The 25061-nt window shown below is 61.1% G+C and overlaps 1 protein-coding gene across 4 annotated transcripts in view; it reads left to right on the top strand.

Annotated features, from left to right (window-relative positions):
• Positions 1-25061, top strand: part of EVL (Enah/Vasp-like) — a 141990-nt gene that overhangs the window by 116068 nt on the left and 861 nt on the right. For 3 of the 4 annotated variants that reach the window (XM_032839694.1, XM_032839692.1, XM_032839693.1), the window contains exons 4-13: positions 9381-9444; positions 12576-12643; positions 14265-14494; positions 15135-15256; positions 17732-17792; positions 18529-18592; positions 19716-19782; positions 19875-19937; positions 23435-23501; positions 23845-23902. In XM_032839694.1, the coding sequence (XP_032695585.1) occupies positions 9381-9444; positions 12576-12643; positions 14265-14494; positions 15135-15256; positions 17732-17792; positions 18529-18592; positions 19716-19782; positions 19875-19937; positions 23435-23501; positions 23845-23902 (864 nt within the window). The remainder of the gene's footprint in view (positions 1-9380; positions 9445-12575; positions 12644-14264; positions 14495-15134; positions 15257-17731; positions 17793-18528; positions 18593-19715; positions 19783-19874; positions 19938-23434; positions 23502-23844; positions 23903-25061) is intronic. The other variant, XM_032839695.1, reaches the window with a different exon arrangement.

Below are 25061 nucleotides of genomic sequence, written 5' to 3'. Positions count from 1 at the left end.
TAATGGTCAGCAGAGAGTGGGCCTCCCACTGCTACTGCTTCTGCTTCTGCCACTGCCACTGCACCGTGCTTTGCAGAGTGAGCTGTAGGTGACGGGGCCCCTCCCTGCTCCTCACGAGGTGGGAATGGGGCCTCCTCCAGTCTTCACAGGGGGCTCCTCCCCGCTCCTCATGGGGGGCTCCTCCTGCTCCTCGTGGGTCTCTCCTCCCCGTTCCTCATAGGCCTCTCCTTCTGCTCCCATCTGCTGGGGTGGCGGACATGAGCTCTGGATCTTGGGACGAAGCCCCCATTAGTGGCTGACCAGAGGGTAAGTGCTGCTTTGCACTGAGGCCTTGCAGAAGTGTGGGCAGAAGCAGCAGTGTGCAGACTGGGCTCGGGAGACATGGGCACCCATCCCAGCGGCACCAGTCACTTGAGGCGTGCGTGGCCCTGGGCGGTTGCTCCCCCTCTCCCAGCCTCTGTCTCCTCACCTGTAAGGAGGTCTGACAGGCCCCACCCTGGAGAGCTGAGCAGATTAATGGCCAAAATCATGCAAAGGCACTTTGTCACGCACACTGTAAAGGTGTGACAGATTCTTGTCGTACTTTATTTTGTTTGAGGTTCTTGTCAAGGTTTGTTATGTGTCCTGAAGTGATCTTGTGAGGAAAGGAGAAAAGTTAGTTCAGCAGGAAAGTGGCCTAAGGCAGCCTGAGGGGATGAGGCAGGCTGACTGGCCGTATCCTGGCCTGGAACCTGGGAGCCTAGGTCTCAACCCTGCTTCTCCCACGAGCAAGTCCTCCTTTTCCCCGAGCCTCCCGAGCCTTCTGTGCAAGAACAGGGACAGGGAGGTGGGGCTGCGGCCTCCACAGGCCTCCCACGGCCATCAGCACGGTGCAAAGGCCGGCTCTGTCTAGACTCTGGGGGGCTGCGTCATTGCCAGGACAGCAGGTACTTCTGCCTGTGTGGCCCAGGCCTTAGCTCCCGTTTGGAATCAGCCCCGCATTTGGACTGGCTGACCTGCCAGGACTGCAGGTCGTGTAGACTCTGGCCTCTTTGATGCAGCCTTAGCCATGGGTCACCATGGGTTGATGGTGGAACCATGATTGGCAGCCTCAGGAGTGAGGGTCTGTTACAAGAGTCTGATGGGCGACACCTCAGCTGCCTCCAGGGATCTGAGTAAAGGGAAATAGGCTGCCTCACATACCAGCCCACTGAGAGCCTCCGTTCCTTAGTGAGGCCTGGGCAGGAAAGGCACTGGGAGATTGACCCAGGATAACTCTAGGCAAGCAGCTGAACTGTCATTAAAGCAGGAGGTGGCAGGGGCGCCTGGGGGGGCTCAGTCGTTAGATGTCTGCCTTCGGCTCAGGTCATGATCCCAGGGTCCTGGGATCGAGCCCCGCATCATGCTCCCTGCTCTGCGGGAAGCCTGCTTCTCCCTCTCGCGCCCCCCTTGCTTGTGTTCCCTCTCTCGCTGTGTCTCTCTCTGTCAAATAAATAAAATCTTTAAAAATAAGTAAATAAATAAGCAGGAGGTGGCAGTCAGGATTGTCTAGTGCCAAGCCACCTTGGCTTTGTAAGCACGTAAGTGGGGAGACAGCTGCTTGTCCAGCCAGAGTCTTGGGCTGGGAGATATTTGTCCTGGGCGCTGGTCCCCGCTCTGCCACTGATTCCCCTGTGGCCTTGGAGAGGCAACTGAAGACTCAGGCCCAGACCACAGGCCCCATTCCCACACACACACCAGCTTGCTCACAGTGGGAGCCCTGAAATGAGAGGGGAAGGAGTGCTCAGGCATTGGTCTAGAAAGGCTGCCTCCATCTCAGGGTGCCACTCTAAGTCAATGCACAATGCAGGGACCTTCTGGAGAGAGGGGAGGAGGCAGACAGAGACATGGAGAGGGGAGGAGGGCGCCTCAGCGGGGCTCGGGGCTCTGCCCAACCCAGATTAGGTAGGTGTCATTTGCTGGCCAGAGATGCCATCGAGCCTCACTGAGCAGGTGCTGGATCCTTTGTCCTGTCACTCCTGGGATCTCAGGTTCCATCTTTTCAGGAGGCCCAGGGGATGCCTTTCCTATAGAGACTAACCCGAAACCTAGCCTGTCCCTTGTGTCCCAGAGGAGCTGGGGGGCTAGTGTCCCAGTACCTCATGAATGTTAATGGGCAGGCAGGGGAACAGCCTCTCTCAGGAGGAGGTGTTGGCCATGCCCCGGCTTATCTGCCCAGCTTGGGCTGTGTAATTCAAAGTGGGGTACCCAAGTGGGGTACCCAGGCCAGGAGCGGTCAGGGCCTCTGCCTGCCCTGCAGCACCGGACTCATGGGGAGAGCGTCATGGAGTCCCCACATGTGCCCTCCTTGGGGACTCCCAGCCATGAGTTTCTTTATTTTAAGGTAATACATCACACTTGGACAGACTTTGGAAGTTCAAAAAGAGAAAAATAATCTCTCACAATCTACAGATAACCACCGTCCCCATCTTGGTGTATTTCCTTCTTTGTCCTTTTCAGTTGTAGAGATTTAGAACTAGATGGTCTTTGGTTCCATTCTTCTCACTTTGTGGTAAACTGAGGCCCAGAAAGGGGAGGGACTTCCAAAGGCACCTAACTACTTAGAGCAGAACTCCAGCAAGAACTTGGGTCTCCTGGCCCCAGATTCACTCCGAATGGGGTTTGTATAAATGCGAGCAGTACGGAAGAGACCAGCCAGAAACTTGGAGAGACTGGAAAGTGGGAGCCAGGGGTAGTGGGAAGCCTGGGCTATCTTCCCGGGAGTGGGGGCTGGCGGGAGCATGAACACAGCCCACTGTCCAGAGGCCCCTGGGCCAGCACTTGGAAGACCGCCTGCCTGGTCCTGCAGCGGACCCTTGGGGGCAGTGCTAGCAAGATTCCAGCCCGCGAGGACAAGGAGGAAGACTAGCAGGGAGAACCCTACACAGAGCCTGGCCCCAGAACATAGTTAACTACTCAGTAAACTTGGGCTGTGTCTTCCCTTATCCCATCTGTGGTCCTTTCCGAGCACCACCTCTGCGGGTGACCCGCAGTGTGTCTCCTGCTGTCCTAGCTCAAGGCTTGCTAGGCGCCGTCGCCAGCTTGGCCGCTGACCGTTTCCAGCCGAGAGCTGAGAACTTAAGAATGTGTCTCCTGCTGTCGTCTCCACACTTGGCTGGAGAGCTTCACACAGACCGCCTGGGGCTCGTCATTCGCTCGTTCAGCAAATACTGAGTGTTGACCACATGCCAGGCTACAGTATGTGCTGGGAATACAGAGGACCAAAGTTCTGTCCCTGGAGAGTAAAGTCAGACGGCTCTATTTGCCCGGGTCCGTTTTGCCGTCTTTCCTGGTCCATGCAGGTGGACACACGGGGTCCTGGTGGACGGGAGCGGGGCACTCACAGAGTCCCCACAGGGATGTGCCCCTGCGGCCACACAGAACCCGGGCCCAGCCTGTGACCCGTGTGCCTCTCCACCACACAGTGAGGCTAGGGGGACTGTGTCATTGTCCACATCTGGTTCATCCTCCTGGAATTAGTCACGCGACCCGGTTTTCTGTTAAACAAGGGTGGCTTTCCTGAAGATGACTGTACCTCGCGTTGGAATCCTCTGTCAAGTCTTTACACCCAGGACAGGCACTATAGAAGGCTTTAGAAAGGGCCAGTGCCCAGTCTGCTCTCATCCACCTCAGACCGGCCCTGGGAAGGGTGTGGTGATCATTAACACCTTGCTCAGGGGCTCCCAGTACACTGGGGTCCCAGGGAGAGTGGCTGCCCCTCAGAGATGACTTCAGATGCCCTGGCCCCACTTTCTCCTTTGGTCTGGCTGACACCACTGCCCCAGGTCACACTGACTCTCCCTTCGGTCCCGCGGCCTCTGTGGAACCACCTCTGACGGCCAGCCCCGTCCCCTCTGGCCAGACTCCCGTGTCACCCCTCCCAAGTGGGCTCATGGCTGGAGTCTGACCTGGCCTCAGCCCCGTCTAGCTTTGTTTTCTCCTCTGTCTTCTCCTACCTCATGACCCCCAAGGATGAACAGTCCTCCTGTGGATCACCACCAGGTTTGTAGGAGCAGGCATGTGATGGGACTTAAAGCCATCTGGAAAGTGGGCCTCAGAGATAGCGGGGGCTAGCGCCTTCCCCAGGAAGCATCACTGTCCAGCAGGACTTGGCGCAAATGGGCCTAAAGCTGCTGGTGTCAGTGTGGGCCTCGCCTATGGGCCACCCTCTGCCAGGCCATGGGCCAGACCCGCACAGCAGTCACGCACGGGCACCCTGCTCCTCCCCACCTTTGTTTGCGGCTCCAGCTCGCGTTTCCCTTCCTCTGGCTCACACGTCTGTGGTGCCGATGGGCTCTTTGTCCTGACTTCGGCAAAACTTACTTGGGGCAAGTGAGAGAGGATAAGTCGTCCTAGGTAGAGCCCTGGACCAGCTCCCACACTCGGCAGGCTGACACACTGAGGCCATCACCAGGAGCCCCTTGGCCTCAACAAGTCCCCTCACCTCCTGGAGACACGCCACCCCCTCTGCAGGGATGTCGTGGGACCAGAGAAGGCAGCGCTCTGTAAATGGGGAGTGAGGCGCCTTCCTAAAAGCCCCAGCAGCCTGACTGGGGGCAGGGGCTGTTCAAGTGTGCGAGGACACAGGCAGGTCAGTGACCAGCAAGAGATGTTGGACTCCTAGGAGAGGCCAACCAAAGAATTTGCTTTGAGTTTTTAGTTTTCCACGCCCAGCACAGAGCCTGACACGGGTCTCAAAATCACGCCCCTGAGATCAAGACCTGAGCTGAGATCAAGACCTGAGCTGAGATCAGGAGTTGGACGCCTAACCGACTGAGCCCCCCCAGGTGCCCTAGGAATTTGCTTTGAATACTAATAAAAACGAATAGTTTTCAAATAGTTTCAAACCAGTTTATGGTTTACAGAGGACTTTTTCATGTAGTTCATTTATTCCTCGCAGCAGCTTTGTGGGGCGCCCCTGTTGGCTTTAAGGGTCCTCTTCACACTCATTCTGTAGACCTGGAGGCCCAGCTGACCGGTGTGGGGCAGAGCTCTGGCCAGGCCTTCTCCCTCCCGACTCTGGGCGCCTCCCGGCCTGCCTGCGCACATCAGTACCTTGTGGGGACAAGGCGGCTAGACGCGACCCCCTCGATGAGTGTCTGCCATCCCTACAAAGAGGGGCGTCCGCACACGGCTGTGCACAGAGCTCATCAGACCCCATGCCCTGTGACAAAGGCCAGGTCAAGCGGTCTCTCAGGCATCGGGTCGGCAGCTCGGTCCTGGTCATGGCACGGAATCGTCAGCCTGAGACCTATGCCTTGGTTGGCCTCCTCTGAACAAGCCTGGATTTGGGGATTGCTTATCTGAAGCTGTGTCTCCAGTGATTTTTATTCTTCTCAGATGCATTCAGCCCCGTCCCTGCGGCCGTGCCTCCCCAACCCGGGCCGGCAGCCACCGTTCTCTAGCCGTCCCGGCTCAGCTCAGCAAAACAGAGCGGGGTCCCGTGTGTGCGAGGCCCTGTGCGCGGGGTGACGAGGGGGTGTGCTCTCCGCCCTCGGGAGCCGCAAGAGCTCGCAGGGAAGAGGAGCTGCTTTCCCCCTCTGTCATAGTAGTGAGAGCTGGGTTGTGACAGGGCCCTTGCGTGTGGACCAGTGAGGAGTGTGAGGGTGTGGGAAGGCTTCCTGGAAGAGCGGACGACAGAGGGGAGCCTCGCAGAGGGTCCCCAGGTCAACTAAAGGCCCCACACGAGGACAGAGAGGTGGGGAGCCCAGCAAGCCGTCCGGCTCAGGGAGCAGATGCGAGAGCACTGCTGCGGGGCGGCGGCTGGCGTCCTCTTCCACAGAGTCTGTCCCCAGCCCCCTGAGGGTCAGGCTTGGGTCTCCCACAGACCGCAGAAGGTGTGATGTCCGTGTGGAAGAGGGGGCGGGAAGCAAGGAGAGAGAGTGAAGGCACAGGGTTCCGCTGGCGGCCTGAGGCATCGGTCAAGGAGAGAGATGCCAAGGCGGGCACAGGGGGATGGAGAGACGGTGGGCTCTGTCGGGATCTCAGACAGTGCCACGGTAAGACCCGAGAACCAACTCGCGGTGGGAGGCAGAGGAGCGGGGGTCCCCACCTGCTCCTTCCCTTGGATCCTGAAGGTGGGGGCGTGGCTGGCTGGGGTGACTCTGTGGCGGGGGCTCTGCATGGCCTCCACCCTGGCTGCCAGCGGCACCGCACAGGGACTCATAGAAATAACTCAATGCCAGGACAGTGTTCCCACCGTGAGATTTCCCACCGAAGCTTCTGAAAGGGGGCTGTGCCAGGGCCTTCCCAAGGAGCCCTAGATGACTCCGAAGGAGAGATCCTCCTCCCTGCCCCTCACCCCTGCCTCTGCCGCTGGGGCCGCTGGAGCCAGTGGGGGGAATCGGCCAGGAGTAAGGAGGCAGTGGGAACCTCATGTCTGCGACAGATACCCCTTGTGACGCTGCCAGGCCCCTTCCCCGGGCCCCAGCTCCCACCTGAGACAGGGACCATGCTTCCTAATGGCGAGAATTCTCATAGCTCAAAACAGACTCACATTTTCTTAGTTGAGAAGAACGGAAGGCCTCATGCAACCGAGCATCATTGTCTTTTCCTTCTCTGTAGTATCTGAAATTCCAACTGTCTGGTTTTAAAGCATGTCTGCCGTGCAGGGGGCCAGAGCCCCCTGGGAGCAGCCAGGTTCCTGTCAGATGTCCCCCCACCCTCTGGAGGAACAGGCTGGCTGAAGGTATTGGAAGGAAGTCCAGCCCAACAGACAGCCATTGGCTGTCATCGGGGGTCCCAACAAAGGGATGGGAAACAGACACAGTGACCGAGACCAGACCAGACTGGCAGGCACAGAGACATCTCAGTAGCCGACAGAGCCCAAATCACGTGACCTCAGTGCTAGAGAGGGCCTGGCTAGGGTACCGGAGGGCTCCAGTCCTTATACCAGGTGCCAGACAGGGTCTCCGGGATGGGCTCAGCCGTGGAAGAAGGGCGACTCCAGATTCAGGCATGGGCTCGGCAGCCGAGGCCAGCCCTAGAGTGAGGCAGAGCAGCTCAATTTTCCAGAAGTCCAGCCAGCAGCAGAGCAGCTCAGGCCCAAGTCCCAGAATGGGATGGGGAGGGGAGGCCGAGCGGTCTTAAATCCCTCCTGCCTTGGCCAGGACAAGCGGGTGGAGGCACAGAGCCTCTGGGTGGGGGTCAGAGGACACCTGTCCGACCTGTGGACACTGCGGGCTGCAGCCGCTTGTCCTGTGGCTCTTCTGGTGGTGTGTCCCAGAAGGGCACAACCCCATGGTGTAACCGAACGGAAGAAAGAGAGTGGCCTTTGTGGGTCGTGTGGGTCTGGCTCTGCTGCTCGCTGTCTGTGCGACCCAGAGCAAGTTATTTCCCTTTTCCAGCCCACCTTCCCCAGGACAAGTCCTCTCGGTGGCCAGCAGGGTTGTGAGAGTGAAAATGAAGTTATATTAGGGAAGTGCCTTGGCTCTGCTGGGTGGCAGGGTTCTCCTGCCCCTGCTTCCTGAGAACAAGGCAGAAGGGGCACCAGGACTGGGGCCTTGCCGAGGAGGAGACAAAAGAGATCCCTTATCAAGGATTTGTTTTTGAATTTGTTTTAAATTTTTTTTAAGATTTTATTTATTTGAGAGAGAGCGTGAGAGGGGAGAAGGTCAGAGGGAGAAGCAGACTCCCCGTGGAGCTGGGAGCCCGATGTAGGACTCGATCCCAGGACTCCAGGATCATGACCTGAGCCAAAGGCAGTCACTCAACCAACTGAGCCACCCAGGTGCCCTGTTTTAAATTTTTTAATGTCTGTCCTGAACACATATGTTACTTACAGTCAGAAAAAACAATTATTGTAAAAAGAGAACAAAGTGGTATATGTTTAGTAACTTCCTTTTACAAATGTGTTTAGTGATGGGGAGAGAAAGCTCACGATCTCATGCCTGTCGAGTGCCAGGCCGCCCCACCAGCATTTTCAAAAGCCGTGTCTGTCCGTGTGCCGACCCCTTCTCTGCCACCCCTGCTCTGAGTGCAGCAGAAGGCACCAAGCAAGGGCAGGGTTAGGCAGGTCCACCCCGGGAAGCATCTTCCCTTGAGTGCTGGGAGACCCTCTCCTCCCACCAAGCAGCAGGCCCAGTGCCTGCCTTCTGGATCCTCTTCCTTCCCCCACTGAAACTTGACATGGGCTAGCAAGGCAGCAAGGCGTGGCTCGCTGAAAACTTGACTGGAGATGATACTGGGGCCCAGGACAGCAAGGTCTGGAAGCCGCTGACCATGGCAGCTCGCTTTGGGCATGAAAAGATTCGACCCATGTTGTGTCCCACCTGGTGGTGGGGACAGGGCCTTTGAGGATGGGTAGGTTTGAGACTTCTGTGGCAGAAAGCCTGTGGTCACGGGAGGTAGTGTCATCTGTTGCTGGGATCAGGCAGGAGGACCGGCCTGGGAGGCACACAGGAGACTCCCGTGCTCTGGCCGGAGGCCTGCCCCAGATGATCCACTTCCGCTCTGAGGTTCTGTTGATGTCTCTCCCGCTGTGCCCCTGATCCAGGGGACGACATGCTAATCCCTTGGCAGCTCGGAGCACTTGTGCAAGAAGCCTTCTACACATGGTGGATTTTGTTGTGGGCTGAGTGGGCTGCCATTTTGTCCTAGGGAGGAGACAAGCCCCTTCCCCATGTGGTCAGGGAAGAATGAGACCAGCCTGCCCAGACTCTGCCCTGTCCCTGTGACTGTGTGCCATTCCCCAGTGACACCGGAGCTGGTAAAGAGAAAGAACAATCAGCCTTTTCTCAGTTTGGGGCAGAAGCCTGTCTTTTCTTGTGAATGTGGCTCGGCACCCACTCCCCATCAGAGCACAGGCCCCTGCAGCAGGGCCAGGGTGTGGCCCGGCCAGTGACCGCCTCTGCCGTCCCTGCCTCGCTGTGCCCACAGCTGCAGGCTCCCAGATGGCGGGCCGATGGGCCCTGCATCATGGTGAGGAGCCAGGGCTGCGGCTGCACCAGACCAACTGCAAGTCCTTGGCTCGGATGCTTAACCCACCATGAGGGTCAGTCCTTTGCTCACGAGGAGGACAGAACGGATCTCCTGGTTTGGTGGTGCCACTGGTGGTGTTAGGAGGAACGGCCTTGTGCCATGTGCAGAGCACACAGCGAGCATGGTCCGAGAGGGAGGGGAGAGGGCTCAGAAGCTGGACTGTCTCTGAGCTGTGGGAGCAACACAGTCCGGTTCATGGGCTCTGGGAGAAGAGCCCCAGGACAGGGACAGAGAGGTGATTGAGGGGACAGGCTGGGGGTGGCGTTGGGCCTGTTGAGAGGTCAGGGACGGCTCCTGTGGGCCAGGAGGGCAGAGGCGGGAGAGTTCCAGGTTCACTCGCCAGGGCCTTTCTTCGCTAACCTCTGTGCTTCTCTGTCCCACAGGCCCCTCCACGCAGCGTCAGGTGCAGAATGGCCCCTCTCCCGAAGAGATGGACATCCAGAGAAGGTAATCCCACACCCAGCAGGGCCAGTGGCCCTTCGACTCCCAGAGATAGTCACTGGGCGGGGGACAGGCCTGACCAGAGGGAAGCGGGAGCCAGGCCTCTGCAGCTTTGCCAGGGTGAGGAAGGGAATGTGTGGTCTCATGGAGACTTCCAGTCTGCAGCACCCCAGGTGCTGGTCCCTCTTACTGAACTCAAGCCTCCCCCATGTGTCAGGAGGCAGTTGTCACTCTGTGGAGGGGTTTGGTAACATGACCAAGGCCACGCTGCTGGAGCTGGGCGGTGGACACCCAGGGCTGTCTGCCTGAGGCCTGTGGCCTAGGCTCCATGCTGTGCTGCCCGACACTCCCTCACTGGATGCCTCGGGCAGGGGCCACGGCCTCAGGAGGATCGTAACCCCAGCCCACTGACCTCGTGGCTGAGACAGGTGGACAGAGGCCATGAACGCCCTGAGGGGGCTGCCGCTGCTCTCCAACAGCCTGGCCGGGGCTGTGAGGGTGTCCTTGTTTGCCAGCCTGTGGAGCCGGCAGCTCCTGTGGGATGTGGGCCATAGGTTGACACCCACCCCCCCTCCAGGGAGTTTCTAAAGCTCCTGAACTAGGAGGAAGGGCCACTGTCATTGCCCAGGAGTTACAGAAGAGTTCATGGTGGCCAAGGAAGGAGCAGCTGCCCCAGGTCATGTTGCCGGGGAAGGCAGGGCCAGTGAGGAGCCTGCCATCGCCTTGGCAGGGGCTCTGCGTCTCTGAGTGGCTCCAGATCGGGCTCTGTGGGAGCTGTGTCCAGGACCTGGACCTGGTGCAGGCCCTCCCCACCCAGGTTCTCAGAAGAGGGGCTGAGCCGGGGGCCTGCAGCTGAGCTCATGTGGAATCCTGGGCTGGGAGTTGGGGAGGCCCCGTGCCCACCCCTCGGCTGGCTGGGAGGATCTCCAGGGCCCTCCTGCCTCTAGCCTCTCCCTGACTCTGAGGAGTAAAGGCCACACACGGCTTGATAACCTCTGGGAGCCTGCTGGCTGTGACGGGGTTCTCTGGAACCGTGGGCGGGTTCCTGCTCTAGGCCTGTTTCCTATTGGAACACGACAGTGGTGTTCTCGCTCCACTCGCCTCAAAGAGACGAGGTAGAGATGGGAGTGTGCTTGTACGCGGCCTGCAGGCAGGAGACACTCCTTTCGTCAATTCCCATCGGTCTCTCAATTCCGTGGGCCTGTCTTCTGGCCTGGCCGCAATACAGCACGTTGCCGTTTGTGAAGGGCTCTTACAGGTCTGGGCTGGCTTTACTCCTCACCCTGACCTCCCGGGCTGCTGCTACAGGTTCCGTCCCTCACGCCAGCCAGGCGAGCAGAAAGGACTTGCCCAAAGTAACAAAAAGTTAGGGAGAACAAGGACCGGCAGCCCGTCTGGCCCCAGCTCCGCCCTCTCAGGTCCTGGGGCTGCTTCCACCCCAAGAAGGGCGTGCGCGAGCCCCACCAGACTCAGGAGTCAGTGTAGGCAGCAGATGGGTCCAAGCAGATCTCTCGGAACTGGTTAACCACTACCCTGCATCACATCGGCCGCCACCCACACCGGGCATTCCTTCTCCAGGCCGCCTGCAGTCCGCTGCCCGTGGGCCAGAGCGCCCCCTGGAGGCCCGGCTCTCAACTGCAGGAGTCAACACAGGCCACTGGGTGGGGGTGGGGGTGACGCCTCACAGAGGGAGGCTCCAGGGAGAGGTGACTTACGTTGATTCCAAGCACCAGAACCTTGTATTCTCTCGCAAACAGGTTCTTCAGTCCACACCTGATTTTTAAGGATTCCCAAGCGCCTTCATTTTGCTGAGGGCATCTAAGCATGTGGATCCTGCTGGGAAAGTTGGAGTTTGGGGATGTTTCAGCAGTTTGGATAGAAAAGCTGATGCAAGCACTGCTGAGAGCTTTTCAAACACGTTTCGTCCCAGAAAGGTCTTTTCCATGATCTCGTAGGGATCACACAGAGCCCTTCCAAGAGCCCCCGGTACACGTGTTGTCGCTGCCTCTCCAGAGAAGCAGCTGAGGCCCAGGGAAAGGGCGTGACTTGTCGGTGCTCACAAAGCCACCGTCCCAAAGCAGGAACCAGAAAGCTCACTACCTCCCAGTGGTCTTTGCAGTGATGTCGGGTCCCTCTGGAGGAGGTGCTGTATCACCGGCCTTTCTCGCAGAGGAAAGCAGCCGTGTTATTTCCTTTCTCCGCGCACTTACCACTTCCCAGAGCACTTGCTGAGCAGTGGCTGTGTGCCTGCTGCCCCCACCAGAGACACACCACCTGGCTCTGAACCGAGGATACAGCGCGACACGACCGCCATCTCCTGCTCTGCCCGCCGCCCTTCCCGCCTTCCCCGCCAGGCAGAGACTGCTGCTTGGCTCCCAGAGTAGCTGCCCTGTGCTTCCCGGGCAGAGCAAATTAGAGTGGGTGAACGCCATTGAAGCCTGGCCACTCTCCAGGGTGTGCGTGACTCCTCGAGGCCCCTTCCGCCCCAGCATCTCAGTCCCAGGTTCTGTAGACATATCTGTGCGCCGGTGTCCTCACATGACCTGCCCTCAAGAGCACCGAGGTCACGCTGCCTGAAGGAGCAGGGAGGTTCGTGCCCACTGAGGCGCACGTAGCATTGCTAACAGAGGCCTAGTCTGTGGCTGGATCTGGGGTAAAATGAATGAGGACGTGCTGCAGCCTTAGGGTCAGCTTCTTCCGGCAACCAGCAGTGCCTAAACTGTTCCGGGAAACTTAGGTGTAATAAGAATGGGGGCCCCCGAGGTCAGGTCTGCTGAGGCCAAAGGCCCCCAAAACCCAGATGGGCACGTCCATCCTGGGGAGAAGCTTAATCACTCAGCCAGATGGTCGCCCCAGCCTTTATGAGGGGCTCCCTGTTCAGGGGGTGCCACCAGCCCTTGCCTGTTTGGGGACCTGGAGCCAGTCACATGCCCCGCCTCCTGTGAGTGACGACAGCGAGCCCAGCAGACAGGGCCGGGGCGGACAGGGCAAGCTCACGGCCAAGGCCCCCAGCCCCGGGCGTGCAGCGGCTCTCAGGGAGTGCCAGAGACACCCGACTCTGCAGCCCGCGCTCGGGACACAGAGCCACATTGTTCTCGGCTCCGGGACGTCAGGCTTGCTCTGCTGTTGTTTTCCAGACAAGTGATGGAGCAGCAGCACCAGCAGCAGCGGCAAGAGTCTCTGGAGAGAAGAACCTCGGCCGCAGGTGAGCGCCCCTCTGGGGCCTGCTGCCCTCGCCGCGCCCGGCCCCTTCGCAGGGCACCTCACGCCCTCCGTGAAGAGCTGCTTGCTGCCTGGGTCTCTGTGTGACAGTCCCATCCGCTGAAAGCAGAGGGACAAGGGGACAGAGCTGGGGGGAGGGGATGAGCTCAGCTCGGCCCGGCCCTTACCCGCCCGCCTCTGGTCCCCCAGCACTGGCTGTCCAAGTAGATGCTGCATGGACACGGGCCGTGGCTCTGGCACCGTGTGGAGGGCTAGGGACACACCGTGCTGAGCCAGGCACATGCGGCCCCCGCCCAAGGGAGCTCGGTGTCCGGTCAGGGGCACAAACGAGTGGAGCACACTGAGCCGTCCCGGCGCCCACGTGGTGACCAAGTCAGTGCGAGCTGCGAGGCCACACGGAGGCGGGCCCGACCTGCCCCGGGAGTCAGAAGCCCTCCGGACGAGGGGCAAGATCGTCCTCACCGTTGACTGCACCTGAGCTCAGGGAGGCCGGAGAAGGCTCCCTGAAGGGGGGCAGTGCCGATGAGTAAGCCCGGGACTCCCCCGGCCAGTGGGTGCCTCCAGATCCTGCGTTTGCACACTGCCCTCCAGCACCCTGTGCCGGGAGTATACCCCGGTTCACTGACGGGAAGACCGAGCACCACCCCTGCCCAGTGGCAAGAGCCCCCACTCGGGCATGCTGGCCGGTAGCACCTCCTCTCAGCTAGACTTCTGCACCAAGACCCCCTGGGGGCCCCAGTCACACATCACCCCTTTCCGTCGCCCCAACCAAGCTGGCCTCCTGGCGGCCCCTTCCATGTTGTCGATTGTCTCTCTGGCACTTCCCACCCTCTTCTGACCCCGACCTAACTCCTTCACCAAACTCAACTTCTGCCCCTCTGTCACCATCCCAGCACCGCGGCCACTTCCCCAAGGAAGTCTGACCATCTGGCTCTGCTGTTGGAGCCCCTCCCCCACGGGCCCCCGTGTGCTCACCCCAAGAGCTCCTGCCGTCCTGCCGCCGTTACAGACCTGCCTCCGTCTGTGTGGCTGGCTCACTCCTTGCCCACAAGGCCATGACAGAGAGCCCGTGGCCACTTTCACCAGCGCTGGCACCGTGCTGGCCACACGGTGGGGGCTCACTGTGTGCTGGGGGGGGTGCTGTGTGGATGGTGGGCCGAGGACAGCCCAGCGCTCAGCATGGCTCCCTAACATATGCCCCACTCTGCCCTGCGGCCTCAGTTACCCACCACAGGCCAGTCACAGCTGCCTCTCAGGGACCCACAGGGGCTGGTCCCTGGGGAGGCTCTGGGTACAGGGAAGTAAAAAGAGAATTTGTGCCACCAAAGCACCTCATCTCTCATGGGAAGACCACCATTAGAGCAAGAGAAGGCTGAGCTCAAGGGATGTTAAGTACGTGACACTCCGGGTCCCACCAAGGCCCAGAATGCTGGGGACACCGGGGTTGGGAGTGACGGACCAGGGCTGGGCTCATTCCATGGGGGCTTCCTGGAAGAAGCACCTTGAGCTTATCCCTCAGAGGACCAGGCTGCCCTCTGTCCCTCCTTCCAGAGAAGTAGCAACTGGGAACTGGGGACCGACTAAGCCCCACCCTTGCCTTTCAGGACCCATCCTCCCACCGGGGCACCCCTCATCTGCAGCCAGTGCCCCCCTCTCGTGTAGCGGGCCCCCACCCCCCCCCCCCCCCCCTGTCCCCCCCCCCCCCACGGGGTCCACCCCCCCGCCCCCACCCCCACTGCCAGCCGGAGGAGCCCAGGGCGCCAGCCACGACGAGAGCTCCGTGTCCGGACTGGCTGCTGCCTTGGCTGGGGCCAAGCTGAGGAGAGTCCAGCGGGTAAGCGTCCACGGGAGCGGGCGGGCGGGCCTGGCGCCGCTTTCTAGCTGCCCAACGGGCAGTGCCTTCCCTCATCTGCAAGGCACGGGGAAGGCCCCCCAGCTCCGCCACCTGGCAAGCAGCAGCCCCAGGCCAGTGGGGAGACTGACGCATGGCCACGGGTGCAATTGGCCCAGCAGGCGGCGGGCAGCTGCAGGGTTCGGACTCAGGCCCAGGTATCCTGGATCTGGGTCCTCCTGCCTCCCACGCCCGCCCTAGGGGCCGGCGGCCTGGAACGGGGAGCAGCCACAGGGCAGCGGAGTGCGGCTAGGGTTCTGGCAATACCTCCGAGACAGAATTTGGCTTCTTTCCCAAGAACTGCCTCCTCCCGGTCACGGCTCACCCACTGTAGCAAGGGCACTGACATGAGTCAGCAGAGCTGGGCAGTGTCTAACTGGGACCAGCCAGTCCTGGGCCCTTGCTGGGCTCTTGTTGGGTCACCTGTGAGGCTGGGGGCTTAGGGCGGGGAGATGGGATTCGAGAGCCTTGGGCCTCTTCCAATGCCACCATCGTAGGAATCCTGTCCACGCTGGCCTGCACCCACCCCCAGCGACATCCCACCACAGACACCAGCCTAAAATGCTGCGTCCTTACCCCTTAGCCAGAAGATGCATCCGGAGGCTCCAGTCCCAGCGGGACCTCCAAGTCTGACACCAACCGCGCGAGCAGTGGGGGTGGTGGAGGAGGCCTCATGGAAGAAATGAACAAGCTGCTGGCCAAGAGGTGGGTGTTCACCCCCCGGCCCCCAGACTCAGCTACTTGACAGGGATCTCCTGCTCCTCGGTGTCCAAGTGTAGCCTTTCCCAGCCCCAGGGCCCACTGTCACCTGGGCTTAGCCAAGCAGGGGACTGTCAGTCAGGCTCCCCTTCTCCAGGGCCCAGCCCGAAGCAGCAAGCCGAGGGGAGTCCTCTCGGCTCTCAGCCCCTCTTCATCTGGTTCCCACAGCTTCCCTTGTACCAGCCCCGCTCCCAGCAGAGGGAAATTTGGAGATCATCTCGGAGATCGGTTCTGGGGAAAGAGGCTCATTTCCCACACTTAAGATCCCAACAGAAATGAGATGTCCCGGAGCCTGCGGGGCCAGTTCTGTAGGGGCACTCGTGGTGGGGCACAGGGAAGGGCCTTCTGAAGTGGCAGGAGCCCAGAGGACACCACCCTGGGAGACGGAACAGGAGTTCCGTCCACGTGCTGGCTGGGTGCCGGGGCCCAGGGCTGCTCAGCCCTTCTCTGCCACACCAGCAGGCGTGCTTCCTGCCAACGGCCTGTCACTGTGCCTCACAGTCGCTCCCCCGCTGATGCGGCAGCCGAGGGGCTAGGCGGCTCCTTCTCAGAGGGGCTGCTGTCCCTCGTAAGCGTGGCGTGCCTCCAGGAGTGTGCTGGCAGAGGTTGCCGGCACCGTGGCTCCCCGGGCCAATCGGAATGCTCCTTGTGCACAGCCGCACCCGGCCTCACTCCCAATCTGTCTCCCCCCCCCCCCCCCCCCACATCTCCTCTCAGTCTCTGGCTGCTTCCCTGCCCTCAAATGGGCTCGCCTTGCGTGAGAACCGGACAGTGGGGCAGCCCCTTGTTAAGTGCACACAGCTCTGTGAGAATGACGGGAACCCAGGCCCCCAGAGGGCAGGCGCTTGGCCTGGTGCTTTGCAGCAGGGGCAGTGCCAACAGTTCCTGTCCGGGGCCCCTGCACACGTGGCCAGGGACAGCAGAGGGAACCCGCTGGGAGTGGCAAAGAGAGCCGTGAGGTTGACCCACGGCACACGCAGGTAACCAAGAGCAGGGACAGACTGTGAGCAGTTGTCACACAACAGAGTGGAGGCTCGCAAGGCATTGGGGCTACATGCCAGTGCAAGCCATTCCCTGGGGAAAGCCAGGAGGCCTTCACAGAGGAGGTTCCACACAAGCACAGCCGGGAAGGAAGCGAATGCTTGTCCAGGCTAAGGCGAGTGGGCAATATTACAGCACTGGGAAGGCTGAAAAAGCCGCTGGGCCTAGAGCCCAGGGCATGGAGGAGAGTGACCGCAGGTCAGGCTGCAGGAGATAGCCTCGTTCGCAGACATGTCGGGCTCCATCTCCCAGAGGTGAGCAGGACCTTGTGTAAAAGTGTATTTGGGGGGGGGGGTTGTTGTTTTTTGGTTTTTTTTTTAAAGATTTTATTTACTTACTTGACAGACTACAAGTAAACAGAGAGGCAGGCAGAGAAAGGGGGAAGCAGGCTCCCTGCTGAGCAGAGAGCCCAATGTGGGGGCTTGATCCCAGGACCCAGAGATCATGACCTGAGCCGAAGGCAGACACTTCACCAACTGAGCCACCCAGGCGCCCCAGAATTGGCTTCCTTCTTATGAGGAAGAGGTTGGCGGGGAGGCGTCCCCCGGTTTCTAGGAGGAGCAGCTCCCTGCGGGCCTGTCCCTCGGCGGTGACAGCCTCGCCTCCTGAGTTCCACGTGCTGCGTGCTCCGGCAGCTTTGCGAGCCCGAGCGGCCTGTCTCCGGGGACACTAAGGCCCTGTAGATATGGGAGTCAGCCAGATGGAGATAAGCACCGAGGCTGAGATGTAGGGGCGGGCTTCAGAGGCTGAGAGATGGCGTCCAGGCAAGTGGGGAGCAGGCAGACGGAGCAGAGGACATCAGTCCCAGCTCTCCGGGGTCCTCCCCTTTCTGAGCGGGACAGGCTCACAGTGGTTTTCCAGAGCAGGGAGGGTGTGGCTATAGGACTAAGTTCCGAGGTCTCTCTCCTTCCCAGAAGGGTGTGGGGTTCCCTTACCCAAGCCAGTCAACCTGAAGACCGAATGCTCCCCCAGCGCTGACCGGGGTCGCCTCTCCTGGTCCCCTGTGGCCTGGCCTTCCTTCAGTGTCCTGGGAGCAGAGCTGCCACGTGGCCAAACCCAGGCCCCCAGGGAACCTGGACAGGGTGCATACCAACTTCTTCCCACCCTCAGGTGCTGTAAACAGACGTAGGAATGTCCCCCGGGCCCTGTTTTCCCTGCCCAGACCCGTTTTGTGCCCAGGGTCATGGGACGAGCACAGAAGGCCCAGACACTCCCCCGGGCATCATCATGGCCGCTTGAACATTTGCCTCCTTCACACCAAAGTGCAGTCAGATCCCCACCACAGGTTCCTCTGAGGACCAGGCTGTGTCTGGCAGAGGCATCTGGGTCCGTGTGAGAACCTTCAGGAGATGATTTGCACCTTCTTCCTCCTTGTGTTAGGAGAAAAGCAGCCTCCCAGACAGACAGGCCGGCGGATAAAAAGGAAGATGAAAGCCAAGCGGTAAGCAGACCCCAGCCCTCGCCGTCCCATGTGCCTGCTGGTGGGAGACACCAGGCCTTTGGGGCACAGACATGCACCCGGCTTGGACATACCTGTGACAGAAACTTCACCAGGAGGTTCACAGGAGGGACAGGAGAGTTGGGGGGGACCAGGGAGCAGAAGGTCCCCTGAGCTCCGGCCGCATCTGTTCTCCTGTGGGCCAGCTGCGTGAGCTGGCAGGGACTCCCTTATGGGCAGGGCTTGTTGCCGGCCACTGAGAAGGTCAGCCCCGCTCTGCAGGAGCCCACGTCTCCCCCCACAGCCTTGTGCCTCCCCGCCCACCCCGGGGCTAGCCCTCTCCCCACCAAGGTGGCGGGTTTGTGCCTGTTGAAGGCGGTGCTCATTGTCTGGCTGATTTTTTTTTTTTTTTAAGATTTTATTTATTTATTTGACAGAGATCACGATCAGGCAGAGAGGAAGGCAGAGAGAGAGGAAGGGAAGCAGGCTCTCTGCTCAGCAGAGAGCCCGCCGTGGGGCTCAATCCCAGGACCCTGGGATCATGACCTGAGCCTAAGGCAGAGGCTCAACCCACTGAGCCACTCAGGCGCCCCTGTCTGGCCGATTCTTAAGGCAATACCTGCTCCTTAGAAAATATGAGGAACAGATGCTACCCCGTGGCCTGGTCAGAGCACCCTGCCCTTGCCCCGACTGTCTTCCTAAACAGAGCGTGAGGGCAGAGCTGTTCTTTCCATTTCAGGAAGAGCCGAGTACCTCTCCATCCCCGGGGACCCGAGCAGCCAGCCAGCCACCTAACTCCTCAGGTAAGGCGCCCTGTCCCGCCCTGCGACGGGCACGAGGTTGTGGAGGCCACAGGTGGGGAGAGGCCGCTTCGCCCCGGCTCCCGCTGGTTCAGCACACTGTGTGTGGCATCTGCTCCGAGCCCGGCCGGTCCTCCCCAGCGAGGTGGGAGAGGCAGAGAGGGCAGGCCGGCCAGCGCCCCGCAGCGGAGGGCTACTCATGGGCTGGTGTGGCTGCCTCCCCCCAACGCTGCCCTCTGGGCCCTCTCCGCCTCAGAGCCACCACCGGGGACTCAGGATCCTGTGCACGTCTCCCTGTCCCACGTCCCTTCCCCAGGGAAGGGTTCTATGTTTCCCGGTTAGGAGGTGACACATTTTGTTCAAGGCCACACGCCTGGAGCCTAGATGTGTTCCCACCTTCCGTGCGTGCAGGCCCCCGCCTGTGTGACCTTGGGGAGACCCTCCTCAGACCCACAGCGGGCCTCCCTGCAGCCCCTCGGGGTTTTTCTTCTGCCTCTCTGCTCACCTGCAAAGCCAGGGAGTTCGGTTGAGTCCAACAGCTCTCTCGAAGTAAAATGGAATACTAATGCGGCACCACTTAGAAGATGGAAGGAGCAGCAGCTTTCAGGGCCTGAGCAGGAGGGGAGTGTGGGGCAGAGGGCATGGAGCAGACACGCATCTCGGGCCGCAGGTGTCCCTGCGGGGCCCGCGGGCCGCCCCGAGGGATGCCAGGCCCAGCGCTTCCTCCGCCCCACTCAGCCCTTTGCTGGAGTCGTGTGTCGACCCCAGAGGTCACAGTTAAGAGGCTCCCCGACCGCAGGGCTCACACTCCCAAGAAGAGACCCAACCGGGGTGAGAGGACTCAGAGCCAGGCCGCAACCAGGCCGAGGGACTAGGAGCTGTGTCCTGAGCGGGGAGACACAGGGTGACAGCAGGGCCCTCCGCAAGTTTGCAAGGGCCACCTGGCCCTAAGGGAGGCCGGGGGCAGAGAGCCAGGTCTCCAGCTCCACCCGAAGCCGACCTTCCTGACGAGGCAGCTCTGCGCCCTCAGACGTGGGGGGCCTCCAGCGGCCTGGGGTGCGGTGGGGGGTGGCCGCTGAGAGTCCTCCCAGCTCTGAAGCTCTCCATCCACTGTGTGGATTGACAGAGGCTGGCCGGAAGCCCTGGGAGCGGAGCAACTCGGTGGAGAAACCCGTGTCCTCATTACTGTCCAGGTGAGCGGCCCTGGGAAGGCATTGCTGCGAGTCCGGTGGGGCCGAGGCGGGCGACAGGGCGATTCACGTGTCTGTTTCATTCCGTGCCCTAGAACCCCGTCTGTGGCCAAGAGCCCCGAAGCTAAGAGCCCCCTTCAGGCGCAGCCTCACGCTAGGTATCGAACAGCCCCGTCTCGGGGGCCTCCTCTGTCCCTGCCTGTGACTAACACTCCCAAACCCGCCCCGTGTCCTGTCACCTAACAACTTGCTCTGGGAAAGGGTGGCCTATTCCTTCAGACCTGGGGCAGGCAGGGCTGGAGGGACGCCAGGGGCCATGCAGACCTGCTCCTGGCTGCCCCCTCCCAGAGGGAGAGACCGGGGCCTGGGGGCATGGTGGAGTGAGGCTGACATCGAAGCCCGGCTCCGGGCTCCACGACTGACTTCCAGCAAGCCGGGTGGCCTCTCCCGGCCTCCGCTCCTCCCCAGCCCCATAAAGAGGCCTGTTAACCCCTGCGTCCTGCGACAGCTGTGTGGTGGCAACCGCTGGACACAGGACGTGCTCACCAGCCACAGCCATGTGCCGCCACGCAGCTGATCCCAGATGAGCACCCCCGGCCCCCGCCCACAGCACACACAGCCGCCTTCCCCCAGAAGAACCACGTCTCCCTGACTGTATTCCCAAACCCAAAGCTGGCGTGATAGCAGGATGAAATATTCAAAACGGAGGGGCCCCAGAAGTGAGAGGAGGACAGCCACACAGTCACGCAGGCCCAGTGGGGCCTCAGGTTGCCGGTCCCTGGAGCCCGTGCTGGGAAAGGTCTCCACTGCCACGCCCCGGCTGGATGGGGTCGCCCTTCCCACGGAGCAGACCGCTGGGTCTCGCAGAGGCTAGCCAGGCTCTCGGGGAGCTCCGGCCGGCGCTGGCAGGAACAGGGATGACAGGGGCCAGGCATCAGGAACGGGCTCTCAGTGGTCAGCCAGGTTCTGGGCTGGGTCCGGCGGGTCCCTGCCCGCAAGGAGCTCCTTTTCTATCCGGAGGCCTGTGCACAAGGCAGCCGCGGCTGCCCACAAGGTGCTGTGTGGAAGACGGGGGGGCATGGCAGACCGTGCTGGGGGCAGACGTGCTTTAGCACGTGGGCTGGGGCAGGCCTCTCGAGCAGCGTTGGAGTTGCCCTGGCTGAGGAGAGCCTGCCCTTGCAAAGAGAGCGGGGACAGCCTTCCAAGCTGGAGATGGTAAGTGCTGAGGTCCTGTGACCAACCTGCAGCTAACAGGACAGACAGCCGCCACGGGGGCTAGCAGGGGCACAGGTGGGGAAGGCTGGGGCAGGTGAGCTCCGAGGGGGCACAAAGGGTCACGCACCGGGAAGGCTTCATGTGTGGGGGAGGCCTGGTCCTCAAGCTGTAGGCACAGGGCGCCGTGGGGAACCAGCACTTTCCCTCTGGCTGTGAAGGGGCAGGGGAACAGGCAGGTGGTAGGAGCCCAGCGAGGCCCCAGGAGGCAGGAGGTGGGAGGGGCCCAGGCCACTGGGGCTGCACCGCAGCGGGCCCAGCACTTCCCGCAGGTGCAGCGCGGATGGGCAGCCAGCTGTCCCTTGCCCCGGCAAGGATACTGTCTGGGCCTGTCCCCCCTCGGGCTGGGGCTCTGCACCCCTGAGACCCTCCACCCCTGAGACCGGTCTGTCCTCTGCTTTCACAGAGGGCTCTGAAGGGGGCGTGTGGCGACAGTCCATCTCAGGGTGGGATGGGGGGCGTTGGTGCACATGGGGGAACTGAGGCCCCGAGAGGTGAAGCAGTTTGCTCAGGTGGCCTGGGAAATTGCTGCTGGGACAGACACTGCGCCCGCAGGCCGGATGTGTGGGGCCGGGGTCTCAGGCTGCACCTCGTTCCCTTCGGGATCCAAAGTGAGGCTCCCTCCAAACCGCACTGGGCCTCCTTCTCGAGTCCAGCCAGGCGGGGGGCAGGGCACGCTCTTTGCTTTTTTTACTTTTTTCCCCAAGATTTTATACATTTATGAGAAAGAGGGAACGGGGGAGAGAGAAGCAGGCTCCCCGCTGAGCAGTGAACCCATTTGAGGCTCGATCCCAGGACCCTGGGATCATGACCTGAGCCGAAGGCAGACGCTTAACCCACTGAGCCACCCAGGCGCCCCTGCTCTTTTTTAATTCCTGCTTGGGCACTGGACCACTAATCTTGACTTATTCAGGGGATCGTTTTCCCAGCTCTATTAGGGTCTGACATCGAACACTGTCCGCGTTTGCATGCCGGTCCACGAGCACGCAGCGAGGCTCCCCAAGGTCAGGTTAGCTGACACGGCCACCGCCTCAGTTTCCAGAACCGCTGGCTTAGCAGCTCTCGGGTGCATGACACCGTGTGCCTCCACGTAGACCCCATAGCACACGGGAGACCCCAGATCTCCCTCGTCTCCCCCCACGCTGAGCTGTGTGCCCTTTGACCTCCCCCGCTGCCCCCCAGCTCCGGGCCGCCAGCCACTGCCTCTGCTTCTGGGTGTTTGGCCTCGTGCGATGGCACACGTCAGCAGGACCACGCTGTGCTTGTCTCTCTGCCCCACCGGTTTCACTCTGCGTTGCGCCCTAGGGTCACCCTGTTGTGGGGGCTGGCGGGCCCATGTGCCTGCCGCGTCTTCCTCATCCGTCCGCCAGCAGACGACTGGGTGGTTTCCACACGGAGGCTCCTGTCAGTCATGCGGCCATGACCGGGGTGGGGGGCCCTGGCTTCAGGAGGGCGGTCTCCTTCCCTTCAGACACACGCCCAGAAGCAGCCCTGGTCTGGCTTGTCCGGGCCCTCACCCTGCTGTCCGAAGCGGCAGGGCCTGCTCTCACCCTGGAGACCGGCCCCTGCAGCCGGGCCGGCCCTACCAGGTGGCGCGTGTGTCCGCCGTCCCTCACCCTGAGAGACAAAACATTTCCCCGGAGCCGCAGGCCCAGACCACCGTTCTCCCCCCGGGGAATGCGGGGATCCTGGCAGTGGACCCTTCCACACTGGTTTAAAAGACTGAGTGGTCAGAGGAGCATTTTGTCAGGATTTTCCAGGGACGGTTCATGTATGAGACGTTGAAGAGCAAACTAGCTAACCTTAGTTCAGCAACTTTTCAGAAAGTACAGTCCGTGCCTCAAAAGAGCAAAACCACTTCCAAGGATGTTTCCTGAAAAGAGTTACACTCTAGGACCGGTTACCAGCAGTGGATGCCTTTAGGAGGAATATGGTCTGTGCGATTTGGATTTTGCAATTGTACTTAATGCCGTCATCACTAGCTTTCCCTAAGCCTCAGGTTAGCCAGGAACCCAGAATCCTCACAAGGAGTAGCGGGTGTCTCTTTGCAGAGGGGGCGGCGTGTGACCTGCATTGCCACATCTGTGTAGGAGCTCCAAGATCAGAAACAGCCCGTCCGTAGCGCAGAGTTGGGAAGTACGGTCACAGGACCCACGAGACCCTCTTGAGGTGGAAACGAGCCATTAGAATCCTTTTAGAGTAGCTCCAGAGTGGCCAGAGGTCCAAGCAGAAAGCATTTGAAAGAAGATGGGAAGAGGACCATGCTTGGCCCCGGGGTTCTCGGCCCTGCGTTTGGAGGCTGGCCCACACAGCCTGCTTTCCCACACTGTCCCCGCATGGTGGGCAGGCCCTGACGCCCTCTTACCGTGCCCTGCCTCTCCAGGATGAAGCCGGTGGGGAGCGTGAATGACGTGGCCCTGGATGCCTTAGACTTGGACCGGATGAAACAGGTAAACATGACCTTTCTTGCGTGGCCATGAGGGAGCCAGTGGCCGGGACCCTCTCGGGTCCCCACAGTGAGGCAGGCTCCACAGAGCGGCTGGAAGTCTGTCAGGGCACCAGCAAAGGAGGAAGGGGGCACCCACGCTCAGCACTGGGCCCACAACCCCGTCATCACCAGAAAAGCACCCTTGTCCTAGACACTCCAGCCTGCTCTAGGGCTCCCCCCACCCCTGGGACCACCCCTGGTTTCTGCGGGACTGGGGGGGGGCTCCCATTTAAATTCTCCAACCTTGCCCTGTGGGGACACACAGCCCCTGGCAAAGCCAGCTTCCCCCACTCTGCTCACTACAGGAGATCCTCGAGGAGGTGGTCCGAGAGCTCCACAAAGTGAAGGAGGAAATCATCGATGGTGAGTGGCGGGTCTGCCCTGGGGCATTACCCAGGGTCCCCGGGGAGCAGCAGGGCAGCCTGTCCCCCAGGGATATAAAGCAGCAGAGCTGTGGTGTGGCCCAGCCAGAGAGAGCATCCTGGGCCCGAGGCCTGCTGTTCCGTGCTCACAGTCCCATTCCCCTCCTGACCTCCACATCACCCCATTCTCCGGTCCAGCAAACTGAGGCTCAGTTAAGTGACTTGTCTAAGACACACACCTCCCCAGCAGGGTGCATTTAGTTCTGCGCTCACCCAGCTTCCTGCCCGGGGTAAACGCGTGAATGTGTGCAAGGGGAGAGGGGTCCGAGAATGCTTCCCAGTGTGAGACCGTGGAAGCCACCTGAACAGTCGTGTCCCTTGTCTGTCTCCCTGTCTGTGCACTCACACTGCTGCCTTTGATCACCCGGTTTGGGCTAAGACGGCAGCTGCCTCCCCTGGGGGGCGGGCGGGGTGGGGGGCGTTGTGGGACCAAGAAACCACAGCACTGCCTGTGGGTCTGACATTCTCCACCTGGCTGGGCCCCGTGTTGGGGGGCAGACATGTGCTATCTCGAACCAAGAGCCTCTGGCTACAGGGGTCAGGGCCCTGATCACATCCGTTCTTCCGGTTCCTGCCGGAGCCTTTGATACAGCTGGCTCAGCTCTGGAGCCAGAGGAAAAGGAGACATTTAGGGAGTCGCAGACCAGCCCACCCCGCCTCCCTTCGCCACCAGAGGCTGGGCCTGGCCCTCATGGCAGCAGCGGGGTACGTGGGCCAGAGAGGGCTCCATGAACTAAAAAGAGGGGGTGCTGTGCAGAGGCGGCCCGCCAGGTGGGGGCCCACTATGGGGCAGGCAGCCCTGAACCCCGGCCCAGAGCTAGGACCCGGCCACGCCCCGTCCTTGCCCCAGCAGAGCGCGCTCCGTTCCTGTTTGTCCGCCCACACCCGCCACGGGCCTGGGCCAGCCAGATAAGGGAGTTAATGAATGAAGAGCAAGGCCAGGCCCGGAGCCAGAGCGGAGACACAGGCCAACCATTAACTCCGCTTTATTGCTGGGGGCCCCACCGGGGAAGGGCCGGCCAGCGGGCCCCAGGGCCAGAGCTGGTGTGCACCGCGGGTGCACCGCCAGCCTGTGTGCAGAGATGGAGACCGTGGGAGGC

This window comes from Lontra canadensis, unplaced genomic scaffold (genome assembly GCF_010015895.1).
Source record: "Lontra canadensis isolate GAN:19392208 unplaced genomic scaffold, GSC_riverotter_1.0 scaffold108, whole genome shotgun sequence".
Taxonomy (NCBI): domain Eukaryota; kingdom Metazoa; phylum Chordata; class Mammalia; order Carnivora; family Mustelidae; genus Lontra; species Lontra canadensis.
Note: the sequence above shows the minus strand (reverse complement) of the source record. Positions and strands in the feature narration are given on the sequence as shown.